A 24,271-nucleotide genomic window follows, 5' to 3' on the forward strand; every position below is an offset into this window, starting at 1 on the left:
GAGACATGAACTTCTGACCCACCTTTTAATGGACAGAGATCATATGTCAGATGTAGGTTTGAAGCTTCATAAAACAACACCACCAACATTTTTCCTCTGCATTACAGCCTACTTGCTGTGGTGCACCTGAACCTGTTCCCTTTGTGTCCCTTACGCTTTCACAGATGTGAAGCTGACCTTTATGAGGCTGCAGGGAGTCACAGCACATTATGTTTACAACCTTTTCTTGTGGATATTGCACGCCCTCTCCAACCACCTCTTCTCCCTTATCTTAAAATCATAATAGCGTCCCATTAAGTTGCCCCAACACTTTCCTTTTGGGGGCTACTGGCATGCATGACGTCATTTGGGAAGAGCTCTCACTTGGTGTGTGTGTGTGTGTGTGTGTATGTGTAGGGAAGGCGTCAGTGCGCACCAACACCAACCAGCTTGGCAGCTGTATTCCTTCGCTGTGATTGGACAAAGGGCGGTGATTCCTTCTGTCACGATTTGGGTCGCTCCCACCGGAGGACACCGACCGTCTGAGTCCAGGCTTTACCGAGGTTCTCTACAGAGGAGACGCTGCACACCGGGAGGAGAGGGTTTCCTCTCAGGGGCTGGACTAACAACTTGGTATTTGTTCTCCTGTCGGTGAGGAGGAGAGGAGAGGAGAGGAGAGGAGAGGAGAGGGAGGGAGAACAGATAAGGGAGATAATCAGTGCTGGAGCGACCAGCCGCCTTTCTTTCTTCTTCTGTCGGGGCTGCGGTAAAAGTCATCCACGATGCCGGTGTTTCACACCAAAACCATCGAGAGTATCCTGGAGCCAGTGGCCCAGCAGATCTCTCACCTGGTCATTATGCACGAAGAGGGGGAGGTAGACGGTAAAGCCATCCCGGATCTGACGGTGCCGGTGGCCGCTGTGCAAGCGGCTGTCAGCAATCTTGTACGGGTAAGTTTGAATCAGGGCGTCAGTTCACTATAAGCTCAATGGCAAAGTGCCTGCATGAAGTGACATTTAGCACTCAAACTTTCAGCCCTGAGAAACCGACATTTCTGGAGACTGGCTGGTGCAACGGGCTGACAGCGGGCTGTCGCGTCTGTTTAATGTGTCAGAAATCATTAGAATAGCCCTACACTACACATATGTCAACAACGATTCATTCCCACTGTGGCTTCTGCGTTCATGGAGCCGAATCCCTGCTTGGTCTTTGCTCGCCATTAAAATGACATAAAGGTGTCATACACCCAGCTGACGCTCATGCGTGTTTAACGGGCTCTCCTGCAGCAGTTCTTGTGCGCCTCGATGCGCGTCTGTGCACACGCAGCATATCAAAGTTTGCTGAGATTTGTAATCAGATGGCAGCTGAGATCAATGAAGTTTGTAGGGCGGAAGAAATGAGTGGCCATTAAATTAAAAGCATGCCTCTCTTTCTCTCTCTCTCTCTCAGTGCCCTGCTGTTCCATAGGAGGACGTGTACTGCAGGTTCCGTGCTCTCAGCTTGATCAGCCGGAGCTAGATTATTGCAGACTTTGCAGTTTATGAAACTCAGTCATTCGTTGTAATAAACTCCGTACAGACAAGAAATAAATTCTGGTCATTTATCAGACTCCCACCTTCCCTCACTCCTTTGTTCCTCTCTTTGTTCATTCTTTTCCCAACTTCTTTGACCCTCCACTTTTCACTTTCACCACCGCTGCCTTTCTTCTCTGTCCTGGGGAATCTAATTGGTCGATCTTTTTAGAGAGCTAAGCTTCAGTCAGACACTGATGTCCCCTCTGTACGCACTGCCTGGAAAAAATCAATAGGGGCCACATCATTAATGCTGATCCCGGACGTTTTTATTGACGCAAGGGCGACCTGGCTTCACTCACTTAAGAGAAAATAACAGCAGACAGGAGGACTTCTTACAGAGAGGAAGCTGGTTTTATGTTCATTTGTGCCAAAACTGTGGTAGGCTGGGTCTACTGATGACTTTGAAGGGTTTTTTTTTTTTGGTTTTTTTTTGTTATTGCTGAAGGAAATCGCCTGAGAAGTGCTTCTCCAGTCATGTTTTAAATAGAAACTACACACTAAATTTGAATAATTGCTCCTAAACTTAAAAAACACACACACACACACATACAAATACACAATGCCAATTATGATCTGCCTACTCTGAAAGTTTTTGCAAAGATTTTGAGACAAAACTTGAAATTGATGGTGGGATAGGTTGCACAATTAGTGCTTTAGTATTATGTGAAGTATTGCCCTCAGTGAAATAACTAATGAGTGATTCTAGTGGTTCTAGAATAGCAGTCCATACTTTCCTGTGCAAGGACACACAAGATCATGTTGATAAATATCTCATTAACCGATAATGACCTGGGCTGTTTGGTTTGAACTCAAACACTGCGCCATATCATAATCAACCCCCTCTTTATGCAATGCCCTCTAAGCAGATTGAGTCCTTAATGTCCCATTGCTACTAGGCACACTCCTCCATCTCTGCTTGTCCTTGTTGATCCATTCAGTTGATCCATGCAGACAGCGAGCAGAAGGAGGCTAATAGCAGCCTCAGGCTTGTTGATGGGTCTCAGATGGAGTTGTGAGGCTACATGGAGTCATCAGGGCTGAGCACAGAGAGGGGTGAAAAGGTGCCAGACAGAGGAAATGTTGATAGGATGGAGGCATAAAAAAAGGATTAACCAAAAGTCATAAAGCCTGTATCTTTCCTTGCTTCCTATTATATAGTGGTGTATTTATGGAGATGTAAGTTTTGAGAGTTGTTGTACTCTCAAACAAGATGATTGCTCCACTGACAGAGGAACGAGAGCTATGAAGTGGGTGACAAGATTGTGTTGAAAGCGAGCACAAAGAGTGCTTCAGAACGGAGCTTCTAAAATGAGCAGTAGCTGGTTGCTGGGTAGATAAACTTAATTGGATGTAATAGACAGCCAAAGCTCAAACAGACAGACATAAGCTTTATTTTAGAAAGGTGAATCACTTCTACACTTGTGCAATTTGAACTAAGATACAACACGATATACAGCAACATGCCACCATCACCACGATAGTCCCGCTGCACACTGATACAGTTTCACTGTTAACACCGGCCACAGTGGGCTGGCTGTGGGGGGTACTTAAAATCTAGGTCACTGAGATACAGATACACATACACACACACACACACGCATGTGTGCGCGCACAAAGATGGTGTCAGTCTCAATTCATCAGAAGTCGTGCGTGGGTTGCTGCAGATCTGACTAAAAGATGTGAAAGATGCGGCTGGTGTTGTTGTCGAAAAGTGCGAGCTCGCTGAAGTTCTGCTGATGACAGAGCTGCCTCGGTGGAGCTTGTGAGGTGTCTGCTCCTCAAGGACTCAGCATAGACCCTGAGTATGTTTGGGGGAGGGGGAGGAAGGAATAAATAGATTTACTGTTGAGTGAAGTAACCACACACTGATGGAAGCGAGCAGAGTAAGACAGAGAGGGAGAGGAGGCAGAGAGAGGAGAGAGGCTGAAGAAAGATGCAGAATTTTTCATAAATGAAAGGGATGGAGAAAATATCCACATTTGTTGGACACTGTAAGGGAGAGAAAGTGTTTCTGGCCTCTTCAGACCAGACCCTGCCAAGCATCATGCTCTGCCCTCCCACCTCCTCCCCCCTATACACACACAAACTGTTCTCAGCCGGCTCTAAATATGAGCCATCTCATCTTGTTCTCTGGCAGACCCAGGATAAGTCTTCTGGCTATGTGTCCACACACGCCCTCTGCTTCTTGGGGTGCCTTAAATCTACTCATGGATGTGGCAGAACTGTAACATGAATGTCATACAGTTGATAAATTTGAAATTGATGTTAATACAAATCAATGAAATGCATGCACAATAGGAGGAGCGCCACAGTGATAAATCCTCCAGAGTAATTATACATTTGGATGATAAATTAAATTTTAATTTTTATTTAGTTTTGAAACTAAATAAAATTTTTTATTAGTTTCAATGATAGTTTTAGGATGGGTTTGTCAGGAGAACAGTTTAAGTACCTTAGTACAAAAAAACTGACACAGTCCACATATGCACCTTTTTTTAAAATATAGTTTTTATTTTTATTTTAGTCAACTAAAAATATGTTTGACAAATTACTTTAGTTTTAACATCTTTCAGTTTCAATAAAACAAAAAGAAACTTTTGATCAACTTTTGTTTTGTTTTGTTTTTTTTATGAAAAATGTCACTCACACAATAAACTACCAGCCCAGCACCAAACAGCTGACACAGTCATTAAAGGTCTGGTTAACATATGAAATCCAACAGAAGCTAATGAATCAGATATTTCCCAGTGGAGACCAAAACTGAGCTAAAAAGAGAGGCGACAGAGGACAGATGGCATGCAACAGCATGAAATCATGTGGCCACAGTCTGTGAATCCCAGGCCACCAAGATGTTCTCTGAAATAATTGTTAATCATTACTGGCAGGGAGGAGAGCTCAGCCGTCATCCACAGATTGGACAGAAATATCAGCCGTATCCTCAGCAGAGCTACTGCCTCTGAATCTATAGAGCAAGTCTGTGACTGCATTTCCTGCTGAAGTAGTCACACCTTGCTGGATGTACAACCACAACCACACACACGCACATATACACATCACACTTTCAGCAAACCTCTCAACTGTGCATTAATAATGTACTGAATAATCAATACCAAGTGTTGCTGCTTACAGGAAACTCTTCAGCTCTCCGTGGCGCTTTGATCAGTCACCTGATGGCAGCCTTTGAGTTTATCTGGAGGGTTTAATCAGGAGGATGTGCTCGACTTGGAGAGCTGCATTCCTCACATTTTAGAGTTATAAAATATTACATATTACAACTGCAAAGGCAACCTCTGCCAAGACCAAAGACACCGATCAGGGTTCACACCAAAATTTAATGTCCTTTTTTTTTTTTTGCCATGTTCTACATCTCCACCAAGCAGATTTGTGCAATTTTGTTGAAAAACAGGAGAACTGAAGACATACCTCAAAGATGTTTGTCGTGTTTCAAATGGTAACATGTTAGATATTCATCTGACAATGGTCACTAGAGTTTCAGTTTCAGTTCATCGACACCAGCACATCTACAAGCTGACATTTTTTTCTCCTCTGGATCCCACATGTGCTCTGTGAGTTTAATGTTCAGACTCTGGTAGAAGAAACTCTAAGACCCTACTTTTCTCCTGGGGAAAAATGCTTATATTTATTCTGCTCAAAGATCCACTTCTATCACATGAATAATTGTTTTAGTTTCCACCAGAAATGACTGCATACAGTTTACAGTGTGACTAGAAAAAAAAGACTTTGACTTATCCCAAAATAACGTGTTACCAGAGGCTGCAGATGCTCTGTGCATGTTCTTTAATAATTAAGCTTACTCTTATGATCTTATGAATGGTTTCTGCTCTTCTTCTCTTTATCTGTTGCATACTTGGTGATCCCATTTTTAATGGACTGTGAATTGATAGTTTTTGGTGATTTTCTTTATTTTAATTTTAGAGTTTATAAGTTTTGTTTAAATACTTTTTAGGGCAGCTCTACTTAAAATTTTGAGCAGTTTTTTAGGATGCAGAAACTTTTTTAATGTTATTTCTTTGAAATTAGATTTATTGTTTCAACAGTTCACAGAATATTATTATTATGAATAATAATAATAATAGAGTTATGCACTGACCAAAAATGGAGTGTGTTGCAAAAATATTAAAATCCCTTTAGCAAGCATAAATGTCATTAAAGCAACATCACATGATGTGATGAGGAGACTGGTTGGCGCTCAGATGCCTTCTGTGTGATGGCTGCTTCCTGATTCTCTGGAGCCAGAAACTCTATTAAGCAAATTTCACTGATGCAGCAGCAGGAGACTGATGTCATCATCTCACTGTAATTGCATCTTAAGCGTGTGTCTTCCTGGATGGGTCAGTGCAAGTTTTCTGTGTGAGAGCCAGTATTTCACAGCCATAAGACTTTTCAACCATCTGAACATCTGAAGAGGATGGATGGATGGATGGATGGATGGATGGATGGATGGATTTAAAACTATCAACACAGTTCTTAAAGAGAAGAGATGATGCTGATTTGAGGGCACTGAAAAAGCAGTTTTTAGTGTGAGTTACATTCAGAACAGCACACATTTGCCCTTACCAGATCTTCAAAATAAGCTGTTCTGGAAAATTATTATAAATGACTGCACTGGTAAAATTTTACTAATGAATAGCAAGTCAGCACTGCAGCTCCCCAGCTTGTCTCCATGTATAGAGCCTTGATCTGAAGATTCAAAGAGCTTTTGAAGAGCAACATTAAACATTTTTCTGCCTCCATGTAGAAAAACAGAACAGAAAATCATCCTGAGAGTGAGCTGCTTCCCCTCAAGCAAAGATATGACATGCATGCATGGTTGAAATAGGTGTGAATTGATACATACTCATTCACCCATCATGCTATTAATAGTGCTTACTTGAATACTGCTTCCTGTATTGCAGGAGCTGATAATTTGTGTGTGTGTGTGTGTGTGTGTGTGTGTGTGTGTGTGTGTGTGTGTGTGTGTGTGTGTGTGTGTGTTGCAGGTGGGGAAGGAAACCGTTCAAACCACAGAGGACCAGGTGATGAAGAGAGACATGCCTCCTGCGTTCATTAAGTGAGTCTGCACTCTGTGTTTCTGTCGCTGCTCCTCGCTCTCACTCACAGAAATATCCGGGGACAAACTTATGGGGAACAAATCCATTTTATCTGAGCAGACAGACAGAGAACTTGTTAAAAAGAGGATTCCAGGCCATTTAATGTTAGGAAACGTGGCTCTGTTCCCAGCTGCAACAAAGAGCTACTTCTGAGTCCAGACCCGGGTGACCATCCGGCTCCAGCATCCAGACTGCTGAGAAGCTGTTTGCTGTTTTCCAGCTTGCATCCAAAGCGCTGACATGAACTCTGGGTGCCGGCTGAGAGCTGCTACTCAGCAGATCTGGGACTCAGGCATTTTGCTGTTTTTGCTTGCCTGTATGTTCTGCACTTGTGTGCATGCGTATTCAACATTTCTGGTAATATCATCTGCTTGTCTCTGCCTCATTTCCCTGTTTTTCATTGCTTGTTTTTTTTAAATAGTTTTTCATCTTCGTTTAAACAGACCTCAATCATATTCACATACCACTCTCACTGCTCGCTCACACATACATGGGACACTAAACCATAAATCTCACTCACAGGGCTTAGGAGGGGGCATGTGGGAATGTGAACCTGCCTAAATATAGATGAACCAGCAGCCATTGATACCCTAACCAATGAGGGTCAGAAAGAGAAGGGACCGGGCTTTATTTGAATGCTCTGAAAAATCCATTGCCTTCTTCAGACTAATTTCTAATCACTAATCTCTAAAGTAGAAATTTGGGATTGCTAATAAAATTTAATTTAAAGTTTTTTATTTAAGAAAGTTTGTGGATTGCAAACTTTGAATTGACGATTACATAATTTGAACCAATTTCCACACCTCTCAAATCCCCACAGGTTTTATAAGAAGGCCTTCTCATGTTTAGATTCTCACGTGGAAGAGACAAACCTTCAAGTGCAGAATAAACAGTGAAAAGCTCAAAGTACACAACCAACTGTGTGGGCAACATCTTAGCTGTGTGTGTTGGTTTGGCTTTCCTTGGTGTCTCTCAGGTCTGAGGTGTGATTAACAGCTTGACTGTCTGATCAGTTTATGTGTTGAGTATGAGTCCTAAGCCTGCTGTGTGCCTTCAGGGTGGAGAACTCATGCTCTAAGCTCGTCCAAGCGGCTCAGATGCTGAAAGCAGATCCGTACTCTGTTCCTGCACGAGATTACCTGATCGACGGATCCAGGGGGATACTGTCTGGAACATCCGACCTGCTCCTTACCTTTGATGAGGCAGAGGTGTGTGTGTGTGTGCCTCCTTGTATTTGTGTGTATCCTCAGAATCACTCTTACTTCAGAGGTGTGGCATCTTTCATGGAAGTAACGCTTTTTATAGCTGTACAGAGGAAGAAGGAACTCAGCTTAGAGCTGTAATGGAGTCTCAAATGCACCCAGATCTAATCACTGAGATCAAATGACTTCCCTCTGTCATAACTCAGGGCGTGTGTGAGTTTGGTGGGCTTGTGTGTGTGTGTGTGTGTGTGTGTGTGTGTGTGTGTGTGTGTGTGTGTGTGTGTGTGTGTGTGTGTGTGTGTGTGTGTGTGTGTGTGTGTGTGTGTGTGTGCATTCTTGTTGTGTGATTCTTCAATGGCAGCTCAATAAGTGGAATCACACTGGGCACGCGATTATACGCGCCATCACTAACCTCATTTTTTTTAAGAGCAGCTTCTCACAGTCACAAGATGTACATCACAAGACTGTACACGCACGCGCACACACACAAACACAAGCCCCCACCTTGTTGCAGTACACAAACAACTAAGTAACTTCATCTGGGCTTAAAAAAAAGTTCCTCATGAAAAAAATTTGGCTTTAAAATCCCCACCATGCTTTCGTTTTATACCTGCATCTGCTTATGACTGTGTCTACGTTGTGTCATAGGTACGTAAGATAATCCGAGTGTGTAAAGGTATCCTAGAGTATCTGACAGTAGCTGAAGTGGTGGAGACCATGGAAGACCTCATCACTTATACCAAGAACCTCGGACCAGGTCAGCAGGAGCTTTTATTAAAAAGCATAAACAAGTTTTATACCTGCTACTCTGTGAGAGAGACTCCATGTTGTTCTTAAAATGTCACTTTAGGGGTAAAGTTTCATAGAAGTTGATTTAAAAATAAGTATCCGGATTCAAAATTTATTGAAAAATATGCATCTTTACTCATTTTAATTAACAAAAGTATATTTTAGAGTAGGGGGGAGAGGGAGGAACTGGCGCCAACAAACCCTAGATGAGAAAATAAAATGTGGGTTTTTTTTTTTTTTGGCTTAACATGAAAGTAAACAAAAGAAGTCTTCAAAGTGCAAAAATCTATTCCAGTAAATCAACAACATAAAATATCTGCTTTAAAGATTGTCTGTCAGAAAATGCAAGAAATTTGAAGACATTTGTTGAGGTTGGGAAAAAATTAAATCTACAATTTTTTTGGATGATTAGCCAAGGCAATAACCATCAGATTCACTGATTATAAAATAGAAGTTATAGTGATAAAAATGTAGAACCATTACTGTTTTCTAGATAATTTGTACAGAATTGTTATAAGTGCACATGCCTTTTTGGATTTAATTGCTTCATTAAGCAGAAAATGGTACAACCAACATTTGTTTTACATGATTCTTTAGTTTAAAGATCTACCTGCCAACTAAATTAACCGCCGAGTGCTCTTCTGACACTGAAATGCTTTGATTAAGGATCAGAGTCTTTTCACTGACAGGGGAACCATAAACAGGTTATTTATCATATGCAACAGGTCAATAGTGTTGTCAGTGCCATGTGGCTTAATGAGCTGGAGGAAATCTGATGCCAAGGTTTTCTCCCACTTGACTGATGCCTTTATTGTGTTGAAATCAGTTGCTCATGAAGTTGTAATGTTTGTGTAGGAGCTGCACAGTTAGCAACATTTAATTGTTCAAGCATACTTTAAACAGTGCCAAAACCAAAGTCACTAACATTTTCTACATTTTGTCCCCTCTGTTCACAGGGATGACCAAAATGTCAAAGATGATCGAGGAGAGGCAGCAGGAGCTGACACACCAAGAGCACAGACAGATGCTAGTCAGCTCCATGAACACTATCAAAGAGCTGCTGCCCGTTCTTATCTCAGGTGTGCATGTGTGGGCTAACGACAGTGCAGGTCATTGAGCATCCAAGAGTTGTTATAGCAACACAGATAATTACAGTCATTAAATGCTGGGGATGGGGATGTGAGTGCGACTGCACGCATACGTCGGCTACTAGCAGCTCTACTGGCATGTCTTATACTCTGCACCAACCAGCAGAGAAGAGGAGAAACACCGTTTCAGCTACTTGAATACGTTCAAACTTGCATGCTCACTGTGGCTAGAGTGTCATAAAAGTTTGAACATTGCACACCTAAAAAATATTGCTCATACTGATGAATGCACAGATAATTATCGCCTGACTCTCTGGAGTTCTTTAGTATGCAGCACATTTCAGCTTATAGCTTTGGTTTTACTGCCACAGATTTACTGCTTTGGTTCAACCTCATTGCTCTTTTAGTAAGTCCCAGCCAGCAGCTGTTTTCAGTGAAATAAAATCACATATTAAACAATGACCAATGTGGAGGAGAATTTAGTAGCTAAAGAGCCAATTCGTCCCCAGCTCTTTTCAGACTGTTACCTCTATATACTATATGGACAAAAGTATTGGGCTGCACCTCGTAATCATTAATTCAGGGGTTTTCAGTCTCAATGCCACAGACATTTCAGTATAAAATAACACACTCAGCCATGCAGTCTACTCTTACAAACATTTATGAAAGAATGAATTGTTCTAAAGAGCTCACTGAATTCAAGCGTGGCACTCTAATAGGATGCTACCTTTGCATCAAGTCAGTTTGTGAAATTTCTTTCCTTCTAGATATTCCACGATCAGCTGTAAGTGGTATTATTGCAAAGTGGAATGAACCGCAGCAACTCAGCCACAAAGTGGCAGACCATGTATGGTTACAGAGCAGAGTCACTGAGTGCTGGGGTGCAGAGTGGGTGAAAGTTGAAAAACCCTCTGCTGAGGTCCAGACCTCTACTAGCATTAACATCAGCACCAAAACTATATGCTGGGAGCTTCATGGCATAGGTTTCCATGGCTGAGCAATTCCTGTAGGTTTAATACATAGGTAATCTAGTGCTTTTGTCCCTGTAGTACATGCTGAAGTGGATGTAACCACCGTGACATCACTCACTGGTTTTTGGACTACCGTTTTGAAATGTATCCATTGCATTCTTACCTTGTTTTTTACATACTGGGACAAGAGGGTGGACGTAGGGGACGATCAGTTAACTTTCCAAACTACACATTTTTTTGTGGTAACACTGGATAGTGAAAAACAGACTTAAAACAAATGAGCTTACCTAAGAAAATGAACATGAAACATGTTTAATTCTGCTATAAAAGTGTTCATTTTAACATGCAGGTCTATAGGTCTACACCTGCTTTTAGAACCAGCAGCAAGTGACCATCAGAGAAACTGCAAGTTTGGGATTTTTGCATCAACTTAATTTTTCAACCTCAAAACTTGGTACTTGATATTTCTTTAAAAGTTGGTAGACATATATATATATATAAAGATGCTTAAAAAGTGTGTGAATGCTAAATTAATTGCCATAAGTCCAAGCATGTGCCTATGTTGTTGCTACCAAAAAGGTAATTTAAAAGTAGCTCTATTTTAAGTGATGAAAGCTTCTGTTTTTTGAAATTGGTCACTCCCTACTATTTACCAGAATGGCCTTTTGTAGCTTAAATGAGCATTTCTTATTTAGTTGAATATATTCTCCTGTATGACCATAATCATAAATATTCATATTTCTTTCCTCAGCTATAAAAATTTTTGTCGCAACGAAGAGCAGTCGAGGTGCTGGCATTGAGGAGGCAGAGAGGAACCGAAGGTTCACGTTTGAAAAGATGAGCGCTGAAATTAACGAGATCATAAGAGTCCTGCAGCTCACCACGTGGGATGAAGACGCCTGGGCCAATAAGGTATGGCCTGTACTGCGTTTGAAGACTCTGATTTTCCTCATTTTATTCCCCAAACCTCAAAAGAAAACTTACAAAAAATTCTCACATTCCAAAATCAGATTTGGCTGGAGTGCCTGCTTGCATACACACGGCCTCACTGAGTTGCATCTCTTTAAAAAAAAAAAAAAAATTCGCTCTTCACTTTCTGTCTCCACTTTTCTTTTTGCTCGCTAGTATAACTCCTGGTTTTTCCTTTTTTCCTTTCCTTTCTGTACCTTCCTCCTCCATTCTTTTCCTCCCTGTAGAAGGTAAGCCTGTTTCTCTCCCCATCAGCAGTTTCCAGCATGCAAGCGTGTATGTGTGCGTGAGAGATAAGGAGACACAGTATGTCCCCATGCTTACATTATTATTATTATTATCTGTCATGCCGATATTTGACGGTAGGTGTTTTGTGTGTCAGTCCACTGACTGTTGGCTGATGTGTGATGTACGGTACACATACTTCATCACTTTATTGTTATATGTGCATCTGTTTGTCTCCAGGCGTCCATTTGAGTCAAAGGGCCTGAAACAGATAAAAGTTTTCAGCTTGATTATTCATTTTTACCGATAAGTTCGACCTGTCTTCAATCATGGTATTTTCTCTCATGTGTTTCTCATGTTTATTCTACTAGATCTGCCATTGTAGCACAATAAGACTGTTTTTGGCTGCATATACATGCTTGGAAAGAGTATTTTGGGGCATCGGTTAGAAATTGTGCATTGAGATCATTTTAGGCCAAGTTTAGCTCTGTTTCACTCGTCTAACCTGTAACTCTGCATGTTTCTCTGCACACAGCCTCCTCTGATAATGATCTGTCTGTTTGTGCGTGTACTGCTGTGTATGAGCTGTGATAAGCACTTACTGTCAGTTTGCGAGGGAAACCGCTGGCACACGATGACTGCCGTCCTCTCGGGTCATGAATTATAGAAATAAGCTGGTTGGTGTCCAGACGCATCCATAATAGATGGGCTGTATTGAACGGTTCCACTTAAGTGCTTCATTCTTCTCTGAGCTGGAAAAAAACAGTTTTTGTCCCTTCTTGGTTGAAGCGCTGAAAGAGTCTGAGACATTTTAGCATCATTTGTGTTGCAAATGATGGCAAATGTAATCATGTAATATTACTTAATTGATTAATATAAACAATTGTGGGTTGTCGGTGCCCACTTTTAAGACAGCACAGCCTGCAGGCCAGTGTCCATTTATTCGTGGATAAATCATGCAAAATGTAAGTTTTACATGAGCCAATTTTAGAAATATAAATTTCTGTATTGAACTTGCACATGAGAACCAAACAGCCCAGCTTTACACCAGAACAACCACTTAAAGCCTCACAGTTAGAATATTCTCTTAAACAAAAATCAAAAGGGTACACTCCTGGTGATATTGTTCCTGATTACAGTGAACACAGGCTCTGAAGTTTATTTTTTCTAGTCTTATACACCATCCTGAACCTTTAAATACTGCCAACAGATTTAGATGTGCCCAAGTTTAAGTAAAGATATGAGTTATGTCATCAAATCATCAGTAAAACTGTCACTATTTATAGAGAACTCACAGATTATTTTTTTCTGTAATGGAAAATGATATATTTTTATTTAATGCCAACTGCTGTTATGACAAAGCTAAATAAAAACTTTTCTTTTCTCTTTACTTCAGGATATGGAGGCCCTGAAGAGATCTCTGGCTTTGATTGAGTCAAAGATGGCACAAGCTAAAGGCTGGCTCAAAGACCCTCACGGACAACCAGGTGGCTGTTTATTTGTTTCTTATCCATTGTGCCTTCAGTTGAAACACCCAATCAAACATGAATCTCATGCTGTGGCGGGCTGTTGTTTCCAGGAGAAGCCGGAGAGGTGGCCCTCCGCGTAATACTCGATGAAGCTGGTAAGGTGGGAGAGCTGTGTGCTGGGAAGGAGAGGAAAGACATACTGGCAACCACTAAGGCTCTGGGACAAATGACAGACCAGGTCACAGATCTACGAGCCAGGTGAGGTTTTTCTACAAGTGCGTGTGAGTTAAACAGTTTTCCATCCTGTTTCCTTTATGTGTTTGAGTCATGTATTTTGTTGTCACCCCTCGGCTGAGTGTGTTCGTCGATTCTAACAGAGGCCAAGGCCCGACCCCGGGATGTGTGCAGCGTGCAGGCCAGTGCTCGCAGGGCTTAGACTTGTTATTTGGCAAAGTGGACAGTGCTGCTCGCAGACTGGAGGCTCTAATCAATGCCAAGCAGGCCATTGCCAGGAGGCTGGATGCTGCACAGGTCAGATACAACTAATGCACTAATATCAGAATGAGCCATGCTAACCAGTGAACTGCTTTTATTAAATTTGACTTCTTCTAATGCTTTTCCAAGCAGGTGTTTCAGTTAATACTTCCATCAGATTTATTACTGTGTAAATATTCCAAGTGTCAAATGAGGGTTTGATAAGTAATCCAGAGATCCCACAGGGTAAAATCTTCACTATTAAATGCCCGATTCTCATCCTAGAAGCTCTTATGTGGGATATGTGTGTAAAGATGTATACTTATTTCATATGTCATTCTGCATGTGCGTGTTCAGGCATGGCTGGCTGATCCTCATGCCGGTCCCGAAGGCGAGGAGAACATCAGAGCGCTCCTAGCAGAGGCCAAACGCATCGCAGATCTATGTGAAGACCACAAAGAGAGGGATGACATCCTGCGTTCCATAAGTGAGATTGCAGGACTCACCGCCAGGCTCGTGGAGCTACGCAGGCAGTATGCTTTCCCCTCCCATGACTCATGCTTGATGACAGATCCATTGTGAAATATATATGTAATACTTAGACACTCTTTTTATAGGCTCAAACTGCAACCCCATGCCACCAATAGGTGGCATATTATACCCACCTGGAAAATATGCTGTTGCCTATCAATGTTGGGCATCAGTCCTGCAATAAGGTTTTAAACTGTTTGAATACAGTGTCGTGGGGTCATGGTGTTTATTTGGAGTGGTAAAACTGGGTATGATTTAAAGGGAAATGCCACTTAACAACAGACTTCAATGGTTGAAATGAGTCTGTAGTTAGTTTAGTGATGGCTAGATGAGTTAGCTGTTAGGGACTTATTATCTGTAATGAACGTCCGGTGCATTTATCAGCCATAAAGAGGAAATAAAAGAATTTTCAATCTCTGACCAAATGACACAGTCACAGCTCCAATCCATGCTGATCTGATCTTTAGAAGTAAAAAGGTAGAAAATGTGGCTTTGCGAGGATTTGTTTAACTGTAACAGATACTACTTTATAATATATGGCTTAGCAGAGATATATCATCCCTGTATAACAGTAACCTGTAAAAACTGTCTGTACAAGGCCAGATAAAGAAATTCTTCATTAACCATTAATAGAAATGTTTTCTTTTTATTTCTACTGCATTACTTACTCCATCTATTACATATATATATATATATATATAAAAAGTAATATTAGCCTTGAAAAGTGATATTTCTCTTTTTCTGTGGCATCTAACGGGGGTGTACTGAGGCTTTAATTCATGGCTTTGAAGTCCGTATTAAGTCTTTTATGCCTTTTTTACCTATCACGTCATCTCTTTCGATTTGTTACTGTCTCAGGGGTAAAGGTGACAGTCCTGAGGCCCGTGCACTGGCAAAGCAGATTGGGGCTGCGCTGCTGACCTTGCAGTCTAAAACCAACCGCGCTGTAGCCAACATGAGGCCAGCCAAGCCTGCCGTAACCTTGGAGGGCAAGATGGAGCAGGCGCTCCGTTGGGTGAACAACCCCGGAGTGGACGACAGAGGAGTAGGTAAGCAGTGTTGGATGACAGCTTTAGGGAGAGATGATGCAGTAGTTTGGCTCAAAAATAAACACTCTGACCTTCCAACGTATTTTGTGTGTTTCTGTGGATGATGGATGGATTGTGAAAGCAGCCACACAGCACCTGACTATTGCTATAAGGGGATGTTAGGTGTTTGTGGTCAGTGAGGTAACTCAGTGTAAAATGTCTCAGACAGGAAACGTCATTTCTGTGCCACAGAAATTACTGTGCCGTTTCCTTAAATGTCCACAATGATGCATTTTGTGCATGAATCACTACATGACTAACTTGACTTGTTTAGTCATTCAGGAACTCTTGTATTGTTATTATAGCTTTCTTATTCTGTCTTCCTGCTTTGTCATTTGATTGCTTCCTATTTTGTCTCATGCTTCCATATGGGAGCAGAGTGTGAGAGGCTGCAGTGGAACACAGGTATCTGCAAAGCTTTCTTAGAGGACATAACCAAACATATCATTATTAGTAACATCCTAGAAAGTAAATAAGGTCAGCATTTACTGCAAAATATAGCAGTCTCCTCTCTATATTACGAGAATGACATTTGAATCACAATCACCTCTCTCGCTTTGTAACTGATGTATCTAGAGTGTGACTCCTGTGCTACTCTCTAGGTCAGGCAGCAATCAGAGGAATGGTTGGGGAAGGGAGGAGGTTGGCAGGAGGCCTGTTAGGCCCATATCGTCAGGATATGATTGGGCGCTGCGACCGAACAGAGGCTCTGATGACATCCTTGGCAGATATGGCTGGCAAGGGAGAGGCCGAGGCTCCTCATGCGCGAGCTACAGCTGCGCAGCTCCAGGACACCCTCAAGGTATCTCACAAACATTCACATTTAGTCTATAAATAAATGAATGCTGCATCTCAGCCTCCCCTGTCATTCATTATATTATAAACTTAAAATCACCAAGTTTCCAAATACACAAAATGTATCAGACTAAAAATGGTGAAAAAGGGAAAACACATAATGGCTAGAATGTTTGATGTTTGATTGAAAAGTGCAGACATGGGGACTGAGGATGCACGGTGTTAGAATTAGCAATGTTGATTTTATTGAAAGTATTGGTGTAGAGCTCCACCTTGTGGATTTATACGACAGTCTCTTCTTCAACCAGGACCTGAGGCAGCGCATGCAGGAGGTGATGACCCAGGAGGTGTCTGACGTTTTCAGTGACACCACCACCCCTGTCAAACTGCTGGCTGTGGCTGCAACCGCACCGCCTGATGCGCCAAACAGAGAGGAGGTCAGTAATGTGCCAAACATGGTTCCAATAATCCATCCCATTCACCACTAATAGAGTGGTTCAGCTGTACGGTGTGGGAGGTTGATTATGTCTGTACTTTGACCAAAGTGCCGCTAATGTTTGTCAAAGGTTTTCGAAGAGCGTGCAGGGAACTTTGAGACCCACGCAGGTCGGCTGGGGGCAACCGCAGAGAAGGCTGCTGCTGTGGGAACAGCCAATAAGACTACAGTAGAGGGAATACATGCTGCTGTGAAACATGCCAGGGAGCTCACACCACAGGTGCTTCTGTTTGATTTGTTTGCTCCTGATTTGCATGATACAGAGATGAAATATGTAGGTGTTATACTCGATCTGAGCGTGACATGTGTTTTGAATGTCCAGGTGACTTCTGCTGCTCGGATCTTGTTGAAGAATCCTGGGAACAAAGCGGCGTATGAGCACTTTGACACCATGAAAAACCAGTGGATCGACAATGTGGAGAGACTCACCGGTGTGGATTTTCTCAGCATTTTACGCGTTACCTTAAATTCACCTGTGAAGTAGTTGCTGTGTTGCACTGCCTTGCTGCACATGTGACGGGATTTACAAAGGCGTGCTTATCTGTGTGTTTTCCTAGGTCTCGTGGATGAAGCTATCGACACCAAATCTCTGTTAGATGCTTCTGAGGAGGCGATAAAGAAAGACATCGACAAGTGCAGAGTTGCCATGGCGAATGTTCAGCCCCAAATGCTTGTTGCCGGGGCAACAAGCATAGCAAGGAGAGCCAATCGGGTCCTGTTGGTGGCTAAGAGGGAAGTTGAGAACTCTGAAGACCCACGATTCAGAGACACTGTGAAACACGCCTCAGACATCCTCTCGCACACCATCTCACCTATGGTGATGGATGCCAAGGCGGTGGCGGGGAACATACAAGATAAAGGTATAGGACAAACGCATTTTTAAAAAAATAATGTATGATAAAGAATGACATGGGTTTATTCACTTTCTTTTCTCTGTTTGTTCCACAGCTCTGCAAAAAGCCTACTTGGACTCATGTCTGAGGATCCTGGCTGCAGTCGGAAAAGTTAGAGAAGCCTTCCAGCCTCAGGAGCCAGACTTCCCTCCTCCACCTCCTGACCTGGACCAGCTCCATGTAAAGCACATTCAAATCAGACACAACACACTTTATTTCCACAGTAAACCATTAAACTGTTAAACTAAGTGGGATTTCAGTGTTTTTAAGGACATAGGCTATTGATATTGACTGTATAAATTTAGGATACGATACAGGGCGTCATTAAGAATTGCCTTCATGTGGGGTTAACAAACTTTCTGAAACAGGTCCTTCACAATTCTGAAGTACATTGAAGGAATAACCTGTATGAATTATTATGAACTACATGCTTCCGTATTTCCAGGTAAGTGATGAGCAGGCACCACCCAAACCTCCCTTGCCAGAGGGGGAAGTGCCTCCTCCTCGGCCCCCTCCTCCAGAAGAAAAGGATGAGGAGTTCCCCGAGCAGAAAGCTGGAGAGGTGCTCAGCGAGCCCATGATGGTGGCAGCCAGGCAGCTGCACGATGAGGCGCGCAAGTGGTCAAGCAAGGTCAGTTCACACAAACACACACAGAAATGTGCAGTTTGCATATTCTACATCTGTGTATAATTTTAAAATCGTGATGTCTGATGTGTAATGATACATAGGTCAAACACTGTTTATGTTTCTGTTATCCAGCTATGATCAAAAGATATAGTCTAATTTTTCATTTTTGCTCTGCTGGCTATGAGGCAGTTGTCTAAAGAAAAAAAGTGTCATATGTGGATTTCTGAAATTCCTGAAATGATGTCAATCCTGAAATATGGAAATCAGTTGCTTGATTCCAATTTCAGAGGGAAACTGGAAACTGTCATCTGTTTAAAGTGTCAGCATGTGCGGTTGTTTATGGTGTACACATGCACACTTAACATGCACAAAGTGAGTACGAGATGAAGTGTCATATGCAGTGAGAAACCGATCCTCAAATCTACAGTCTAGAAACACACTCCATTCACAGCAGACATTATCTACTTCCTCTTTCCTCTTATCTCTGTTGCTGTCAGTGTTCTGTGTTTGTGTGTCTGTGTGTGAAAGAAGTGTACATATGAACAACTAATCCCTATAAATAACCAGGAATAATGCCCTCTCGCTATCTTTGTGGAGCTGATAACCATTTTCCACTTAATAGCGCAGCTAGCAGTTTTTCCACAGATGTTTTGTGTGTCTTTAAAAACTATCTACAAACATCCAAACACCTCTGGTGCTGGGTCACACTCAGTTTGCCAGCACAGTACTAGACCTTGTTTGATTATGCAAATAGGTTATAAACTCTCAACTCAGCCACTGCCTCAGAGTAAGGCACATCCTCCATCTGCTGCCTTCCCAAACCAGCTCCTCTTTCCTTTTTTTCCCCATCTAAATGTTCTGTGCCAATGTGTGTGGTTTCACCTCCCCTGTCCCTGCACCTTCACCTTGCTTGAAAATGCTCCTCCCTCCTCCTGTAAATCTCCTGTCCTTTATTCTTCCACCCAGTGCTTCTCATACTATACTAAATGCCTCCTTCTCCCATGCTTCCTTCCCTCCTGCCATCCCTGGCTTTCTACTCCCCCCTTCTTCTCCACATTCCTCCTTTTTTTTCCTCCTCCTCCCACCCCTTTTGCCTCCCCCCTTTCCTTCCCATCCCCATCAATCCACCATCCACCACCAACAAACCCCCACCTGCCCGGCCCAGCCTGAGGATGAGGAGGCAGTAGAGGAGAGGGAGGTAGATGATGACGATGAGTTTACTGATGGTGAGGATGACTATGAGCCAGAACTGCTGATGATGCCATCCAACCAGCCTGTCAATCAACCCATTCTGGCAGCTGCCCAGTCTCTCCACCAGGAGGCGCGCAAGTGGTCCAGCAAGGTCTGCGCACATACATGCACATGAGCGCACACACACAACCAGATGTGGGTCAAACAGTATGTGTAAAAGGCTCTCAGTGTTTTAGGTACTGTTTGATACCCACACCCACATGCACACCTGCACGTACACCCACGCATGCAAAAAGGTAAATGCACGACACAAGAAAAGCCCTGCAGGACGAGAAACACCCACCGGGGCTGTCTGAACAATGAGCTCTGCATCTGCCACTATGAATGGAAACCTCCAACCAGCTGCAGCTGCTGTTTTACTCCTGCTGCATTATTTTCAGACACAGCAATACTGATGCCGTGCTGTGGTTGGATAAAAGGTCAAGGACTGTGGGAATGTCAAGTTTGATTGTTGCACCACGTGGATAAACTGGTACTGGCTTCACAAGTCCTTCCCTTATGTTCGTGATTAGTGGTTCAAAGGAGGAGCCAGATGCTCTGTCTCACTGTTACCACTGTTGTCAGACTTTTGTTGTCTGGCCAACCTGCGAAGCCAAGGATGACAGTTTCCCAAAGACTTCTGGGTGATGTAGCCATGACATTAGACTGCCTGCTTGAACACTCTGGTCACCTGCTTCTGCTTTGTAGCCACTAGAACTAATCACTTCAACATCACCTCATTGGTACTAACCTCAAGCTGGCTCTGATGTCACAGAGTAGGAGAAAACCTTGATTAAAAATCAAATAAAATATGTAATAGCTTTTTCACTGAGGGTTGAAGAATATGTGGAAACTTGCACTGACTCTGCATGCATCCTTCTGCTAAACATTAAATGTCTGTTTTGCTTTTTTTTCCCCCACAGTTGTCACTGCTTCCTCCTTTACCTCTTTCCCATTCTTCAACAGGGTAATGACATCATAGCTGCAGCCAAGCGGATGGCTCTGCTGATGGCAGAAATGTCTCGGCTGGTGCGTGGTGGAAGCGGGAACAAACGAGCACTGATTCAGTGCGCTAAGGACATCGCCAAGGCCTCAGACGAGGTGACGAGACTGGCAAAAGAAGTGGCCAAGCAGTGCACTGACAGACGCATCAGAACAAACCTGCTGCAGGTGAGGACTCACGTAGACACAAACACGTAATGAGAACAAAGTGCTTCAACAGAAAACAACTGACACCTGTTCCTCCTTCCAAAGGTCTGCGAACGAATCCCTACCATCAGTACTCAGCTGAAGATCCTCTCAACTGTCAAAGCCACCATGCTGGGACGGACAAACATTAGCGAAGAGGAGTCAGAGCAGGTAAGCACACAGCAAAGCACAGTTGTGGTCAAAAGTTTACGTACACTCATCGTGAGCATGAATGTCATGGTAATTTTGATCTTTTAATAATTTTCATTGAACTGTTTTTCCAGGGTGGTATGATGGTACAGAATACGTCTTTATTGGCTTTAAAAAGCAAAAACTGGACGCACAAGTTTTAATTTATTTTTGGATTTTCTCTCACCTACACAGGGTCAAAATTATACGTACAGGTTCAAATATACATACACCCCCACTAATATTTGGTTAAAAGTCCTTTAGCATGTTGCACCTCAACCAGATGATTTTGGTAGCCATCAACGAACTTCAGGCATAATTCTGGATGGATATTTGACCACTCTTCTTGGTAGAATTGGTGGAGTTCATTTAAATGGCCTGGGTTCCTGGCACAGACTCAGATTTTAAACGTAGTCCACAAATTTTCAAAGGGTTGAGGTCCGGGCTGTTTAAGTTTAATGTTAACCTACTTAATCCATCCCAAAACCAGTTCTGATGTGTGTTTGGGATCTTTTTCCTGTTGGAGCACCCAGTTGTGTCCACGTTTCAACTGTTTAACTGTTGATCTGAGGAGGAGGTGAAGAATTTGGAGGTAATTCTTTCATTATTCTTTGTGTAATGTACCACTGGCAGCAAAACAGTCCCAGAGCCTGGTGCTATCAGTAATAAAAGCCTCACCTTTACTCAACATACCTTTTGTCATTGTGGCCAAAGAGCTCAATTTTTGTCTCGTCTGACCATAAAACTTTTCTCCAGATGGCGTTTGGCTTGTCGAGCTTGAAGGTGTCGGTTTTGGAGCAGGAGTGTTTCTCTTGGTCGGCACCCTCTCAATCCACAGTGATGTAAAACTCGTGAGGTTTGAGCGTTGGTGGTTCCTGGGTTGTTCCTGAACATCCTAATCAGTTTCCTCTCATTTGAGTGTGAGAGTTTGAGTCTTTTTTTCAGACCTTGGGAAAGTGGTGACACATCAAAATAACTTGTACTTATATATACAGTTGTTTGAACTGATGAGCTTGGAATCTGCAGTTGTTTAGAAATGGCACCAAGAGACCTTCACAACTTGTGTATATCTACAGTTCTTCTTAGATATTCACTTATTGGACAATCCAATGAGTGCTTTCCTTTTTATGCTGGCAAAGAGAAACTACGATCTGTAGTCAACAGTGATCACTAATGAGAAGTTAATAGACCTTGATCAAATATATTTGATCCTGTATATATACACATACATGTATGACCATGTGTGGATTAGAGAAAAAAAATCCCAAATAAATTAAAAATTATGCACCCAATTCTTTTTTTAAAGTTAATAAAGATGTATGCTGTACGATCATTCTTACCTGGAAAAAGAACACTTCAAAGAAATCAGAGCCCAAAATTACCGTGACATTCACACCTGTTATGTGTGTATGTATGTAAAGTTTTGACCACAACTGTACCTGCACATTCCACCCTTTTCTCTATTGATATGCATAAACTCAGCATCTGCCAAAGCAAAGTACTACTTCGATGCCATAACTCTATTTAAGGCTTATGGCTCAGTCTACTACACACTGAAATCCCTGTTAGACTGAGTTGGCAGCCTGGCACTTCATTTCAAAGAATGTGACTTTAAGGTGGATCGGTCATGCAATGCCCAAAATCTTTCACAGCGCTTCCAGTTGTTACTTTACTGCTTCCCGTTTCCCTCACCAGGCCACAGAGATGTTGGTCCACAACGCCCAGAATCTGATGCAGTCCGTGAAGGAGACGGTCAGAGAAGCAGAAGCAGCCTCCATCAAGATCCGCACAGATGCGGGTTTCACCCTTCGCTGGGTGCGAAAGACCCCCTGGTACCAATAAGCATAACTGGTCACTGACATGAATAATGCTCTTTCTTTAAAACTTTGCTTCAATAGCACAAACCTCGAGTAAAGTAGCAATGTGCATATGCATTAAGCGTAAGCATGTGCACTTCAAGAGGAAGCTGCAGGATTTTGAGCCATTCACCACTGTAGTTTGGGTGTGTGCACCAGGAAGCGTAGATGTGGTACCATGCAGGTTTCATTTATTGGACAGTATCGGGGACAGTTTTTTAATATATATTTTTGGTATGTTGTGTTACAAGACTTTATCCAAATTTCAGGTATATATTTTTTGCATGAAAATGTTTTCTATTTTCGAAAAGCAAATTATGACACTAAAATACTCTAGAGAACGTTTACTTTGCATTCAGTTTTTTTTTCAGTGAGATTCTTATTGTCTATTGTATATACAATAATTGTTTTATTAAAATTTTTTTTAAGCTTTATTCACTCAGTTCGACACTAAAGTTGGGAGTATTGGGGCAAGCTGAGGAGCTCTCATTTCTTCCTGTTTACGTTTAATAAAGGGTCTTAACTAAAGATCTACAAATTCAGAAGTTCTACATCATCACTTCAATGATTTTTATACTTGAAGAAGTTAAAGTTCCTCAGATTTAAAACTGTTATGAATACAAATGAGACAGTTTCAAAGCAATTATATGATTAGAAAAAATATATGTGGTTGTCAATGTTTTTTGGAAGGTTGATAGTAAAGCTCAGAGGTTTTCACTTTACAGCAGCAGTGTGTGTGACATTACAAAGTCGAGCTTCACTGACATATTTTTAATGTGCCTTTTGAGTTCTGCGTTTTAATTGTATTTAACTTTCACAGTGAACAATGCCAAAGGATTTGTTTTACATTACTGTGAGCTTCTAAACACTCAAAATCCAGGTTAGTACGAACAGTACCGTTCTCTGTAGAGGACCTGGAGTGCTTTTTTTTTAAAAAAAATCTGAATGTTTTACTCTGCTTTGCATTTTTTTTTTTATCTATTTGTAATGCTGCACTGTACTGCACTCTCTATAACAGTTGAACTGTTTGGAAGTTTTTAGCAAAGCCAATGATTTAGTCAGCATCCTTTTTTGTTTTCTTTTTTAGATATTTCTGTTTGAGCTCAGTAGTCCCACATTGACAGCAGAAGTTTCATTTTTTTCTTTTTAGATGAGACCGGCAGTTTGAGAACAAGAACAACATTTTTTACCATATATCAGGCAATATTGTCAGTCTAGCACAGTAGATTTTTTTATTTATTTATTTTTTTTGGGGGGGGGGGGGGGGGTTAACACTAAAATATATTTAAAAGGAGTTTTTCTATCCAGGATTAAATGATTAAGCATTACACTTATTACAGCACTACACGAAGCCAGATCAGCAAATGCATATTTTTATTTCATTGAACGGTGGAGAACGTTGTATTTTTTTGGGCCTACTGAGCGCGTAGCAGCACTGACTATTCACTGAGAGTGACACAATGTAGATCTGTGTGTGTACCTGATGTGTTCATTCACACCCTGAATGTATTCTGATAGCTTCTAGC

The 24,271-nt window shown here is 42.0% G+C and overlaps 1 protein-coding gene across 2 annotated transcripts; it reads left to right on the forward strand.

Moving 5' to 3' along the window:
• The first annotated feature begins 521 nt into the window (after window positions 1-521).
• Window positions 522-23,965, forward strand: LOC115792937 (vinculin-like). Of its 2 annotated transcripts, XM_030747589.1 has the most exons (22): window positions 522-929; window positions 6,554-6,624; window positions 7,722-7,872; window positions 8,515-8,623; window positions 9,612-9,734; window positions 11,466-11,626; window positions 13,305-13,395; window positions 13,488-13,635; window positions 13,755-13,908; window positions 14,209-14,384; window positions 15,241-15,431; window positions 16,073-16,272; window positions 16,574-16,702; window positions 16,832-16,981; window positions 17,084-17,192; window positions 17,319-17,621; window positions 17,710-17,834; window positions 18,100-18,285; window positions 19,448-19,624; window positions 20,479-20,682; window positions 20,767-20,871; window positions 22,585-23,965. In XM_030747589.1, exons 1-22 carry the CDS (start codon window positions 762-764, stop codon window positions 22,729-22,731), a joined length of 3,378 nt encoding a protein of 1,125 aa, XP_030603449.1. In that variant the 5' UTR covers window positions 522-761; the 3' UTR covers window positions 22,732-23,965. The 2 variants fall into 2 exon arrangements, with proteins under 2 accessions (XP_030603449.1, XP_030603450.1); XM_030747590.1 differs by lacking the exon at window positions 19,448-19,624.
• Window positions 23,966-24,271: the final 306 nt, after the last annotated feature.

This window comes from Archocentrus centrarchus, chromosome 15, assembly GCF_007364275.1.
Source record: "Archocentrus centrarchus isolate MPI-CPG fArcCen1 chromosome 15, fArcCen1, whole genome shotgun sequence".
Taxonomy (NCBI): Eukaryota; Metazoa; Chordata; class Actinopteri; order Cichliformes; family Cichlidae; genus Archocentrus; species Archocentrus centrarchus.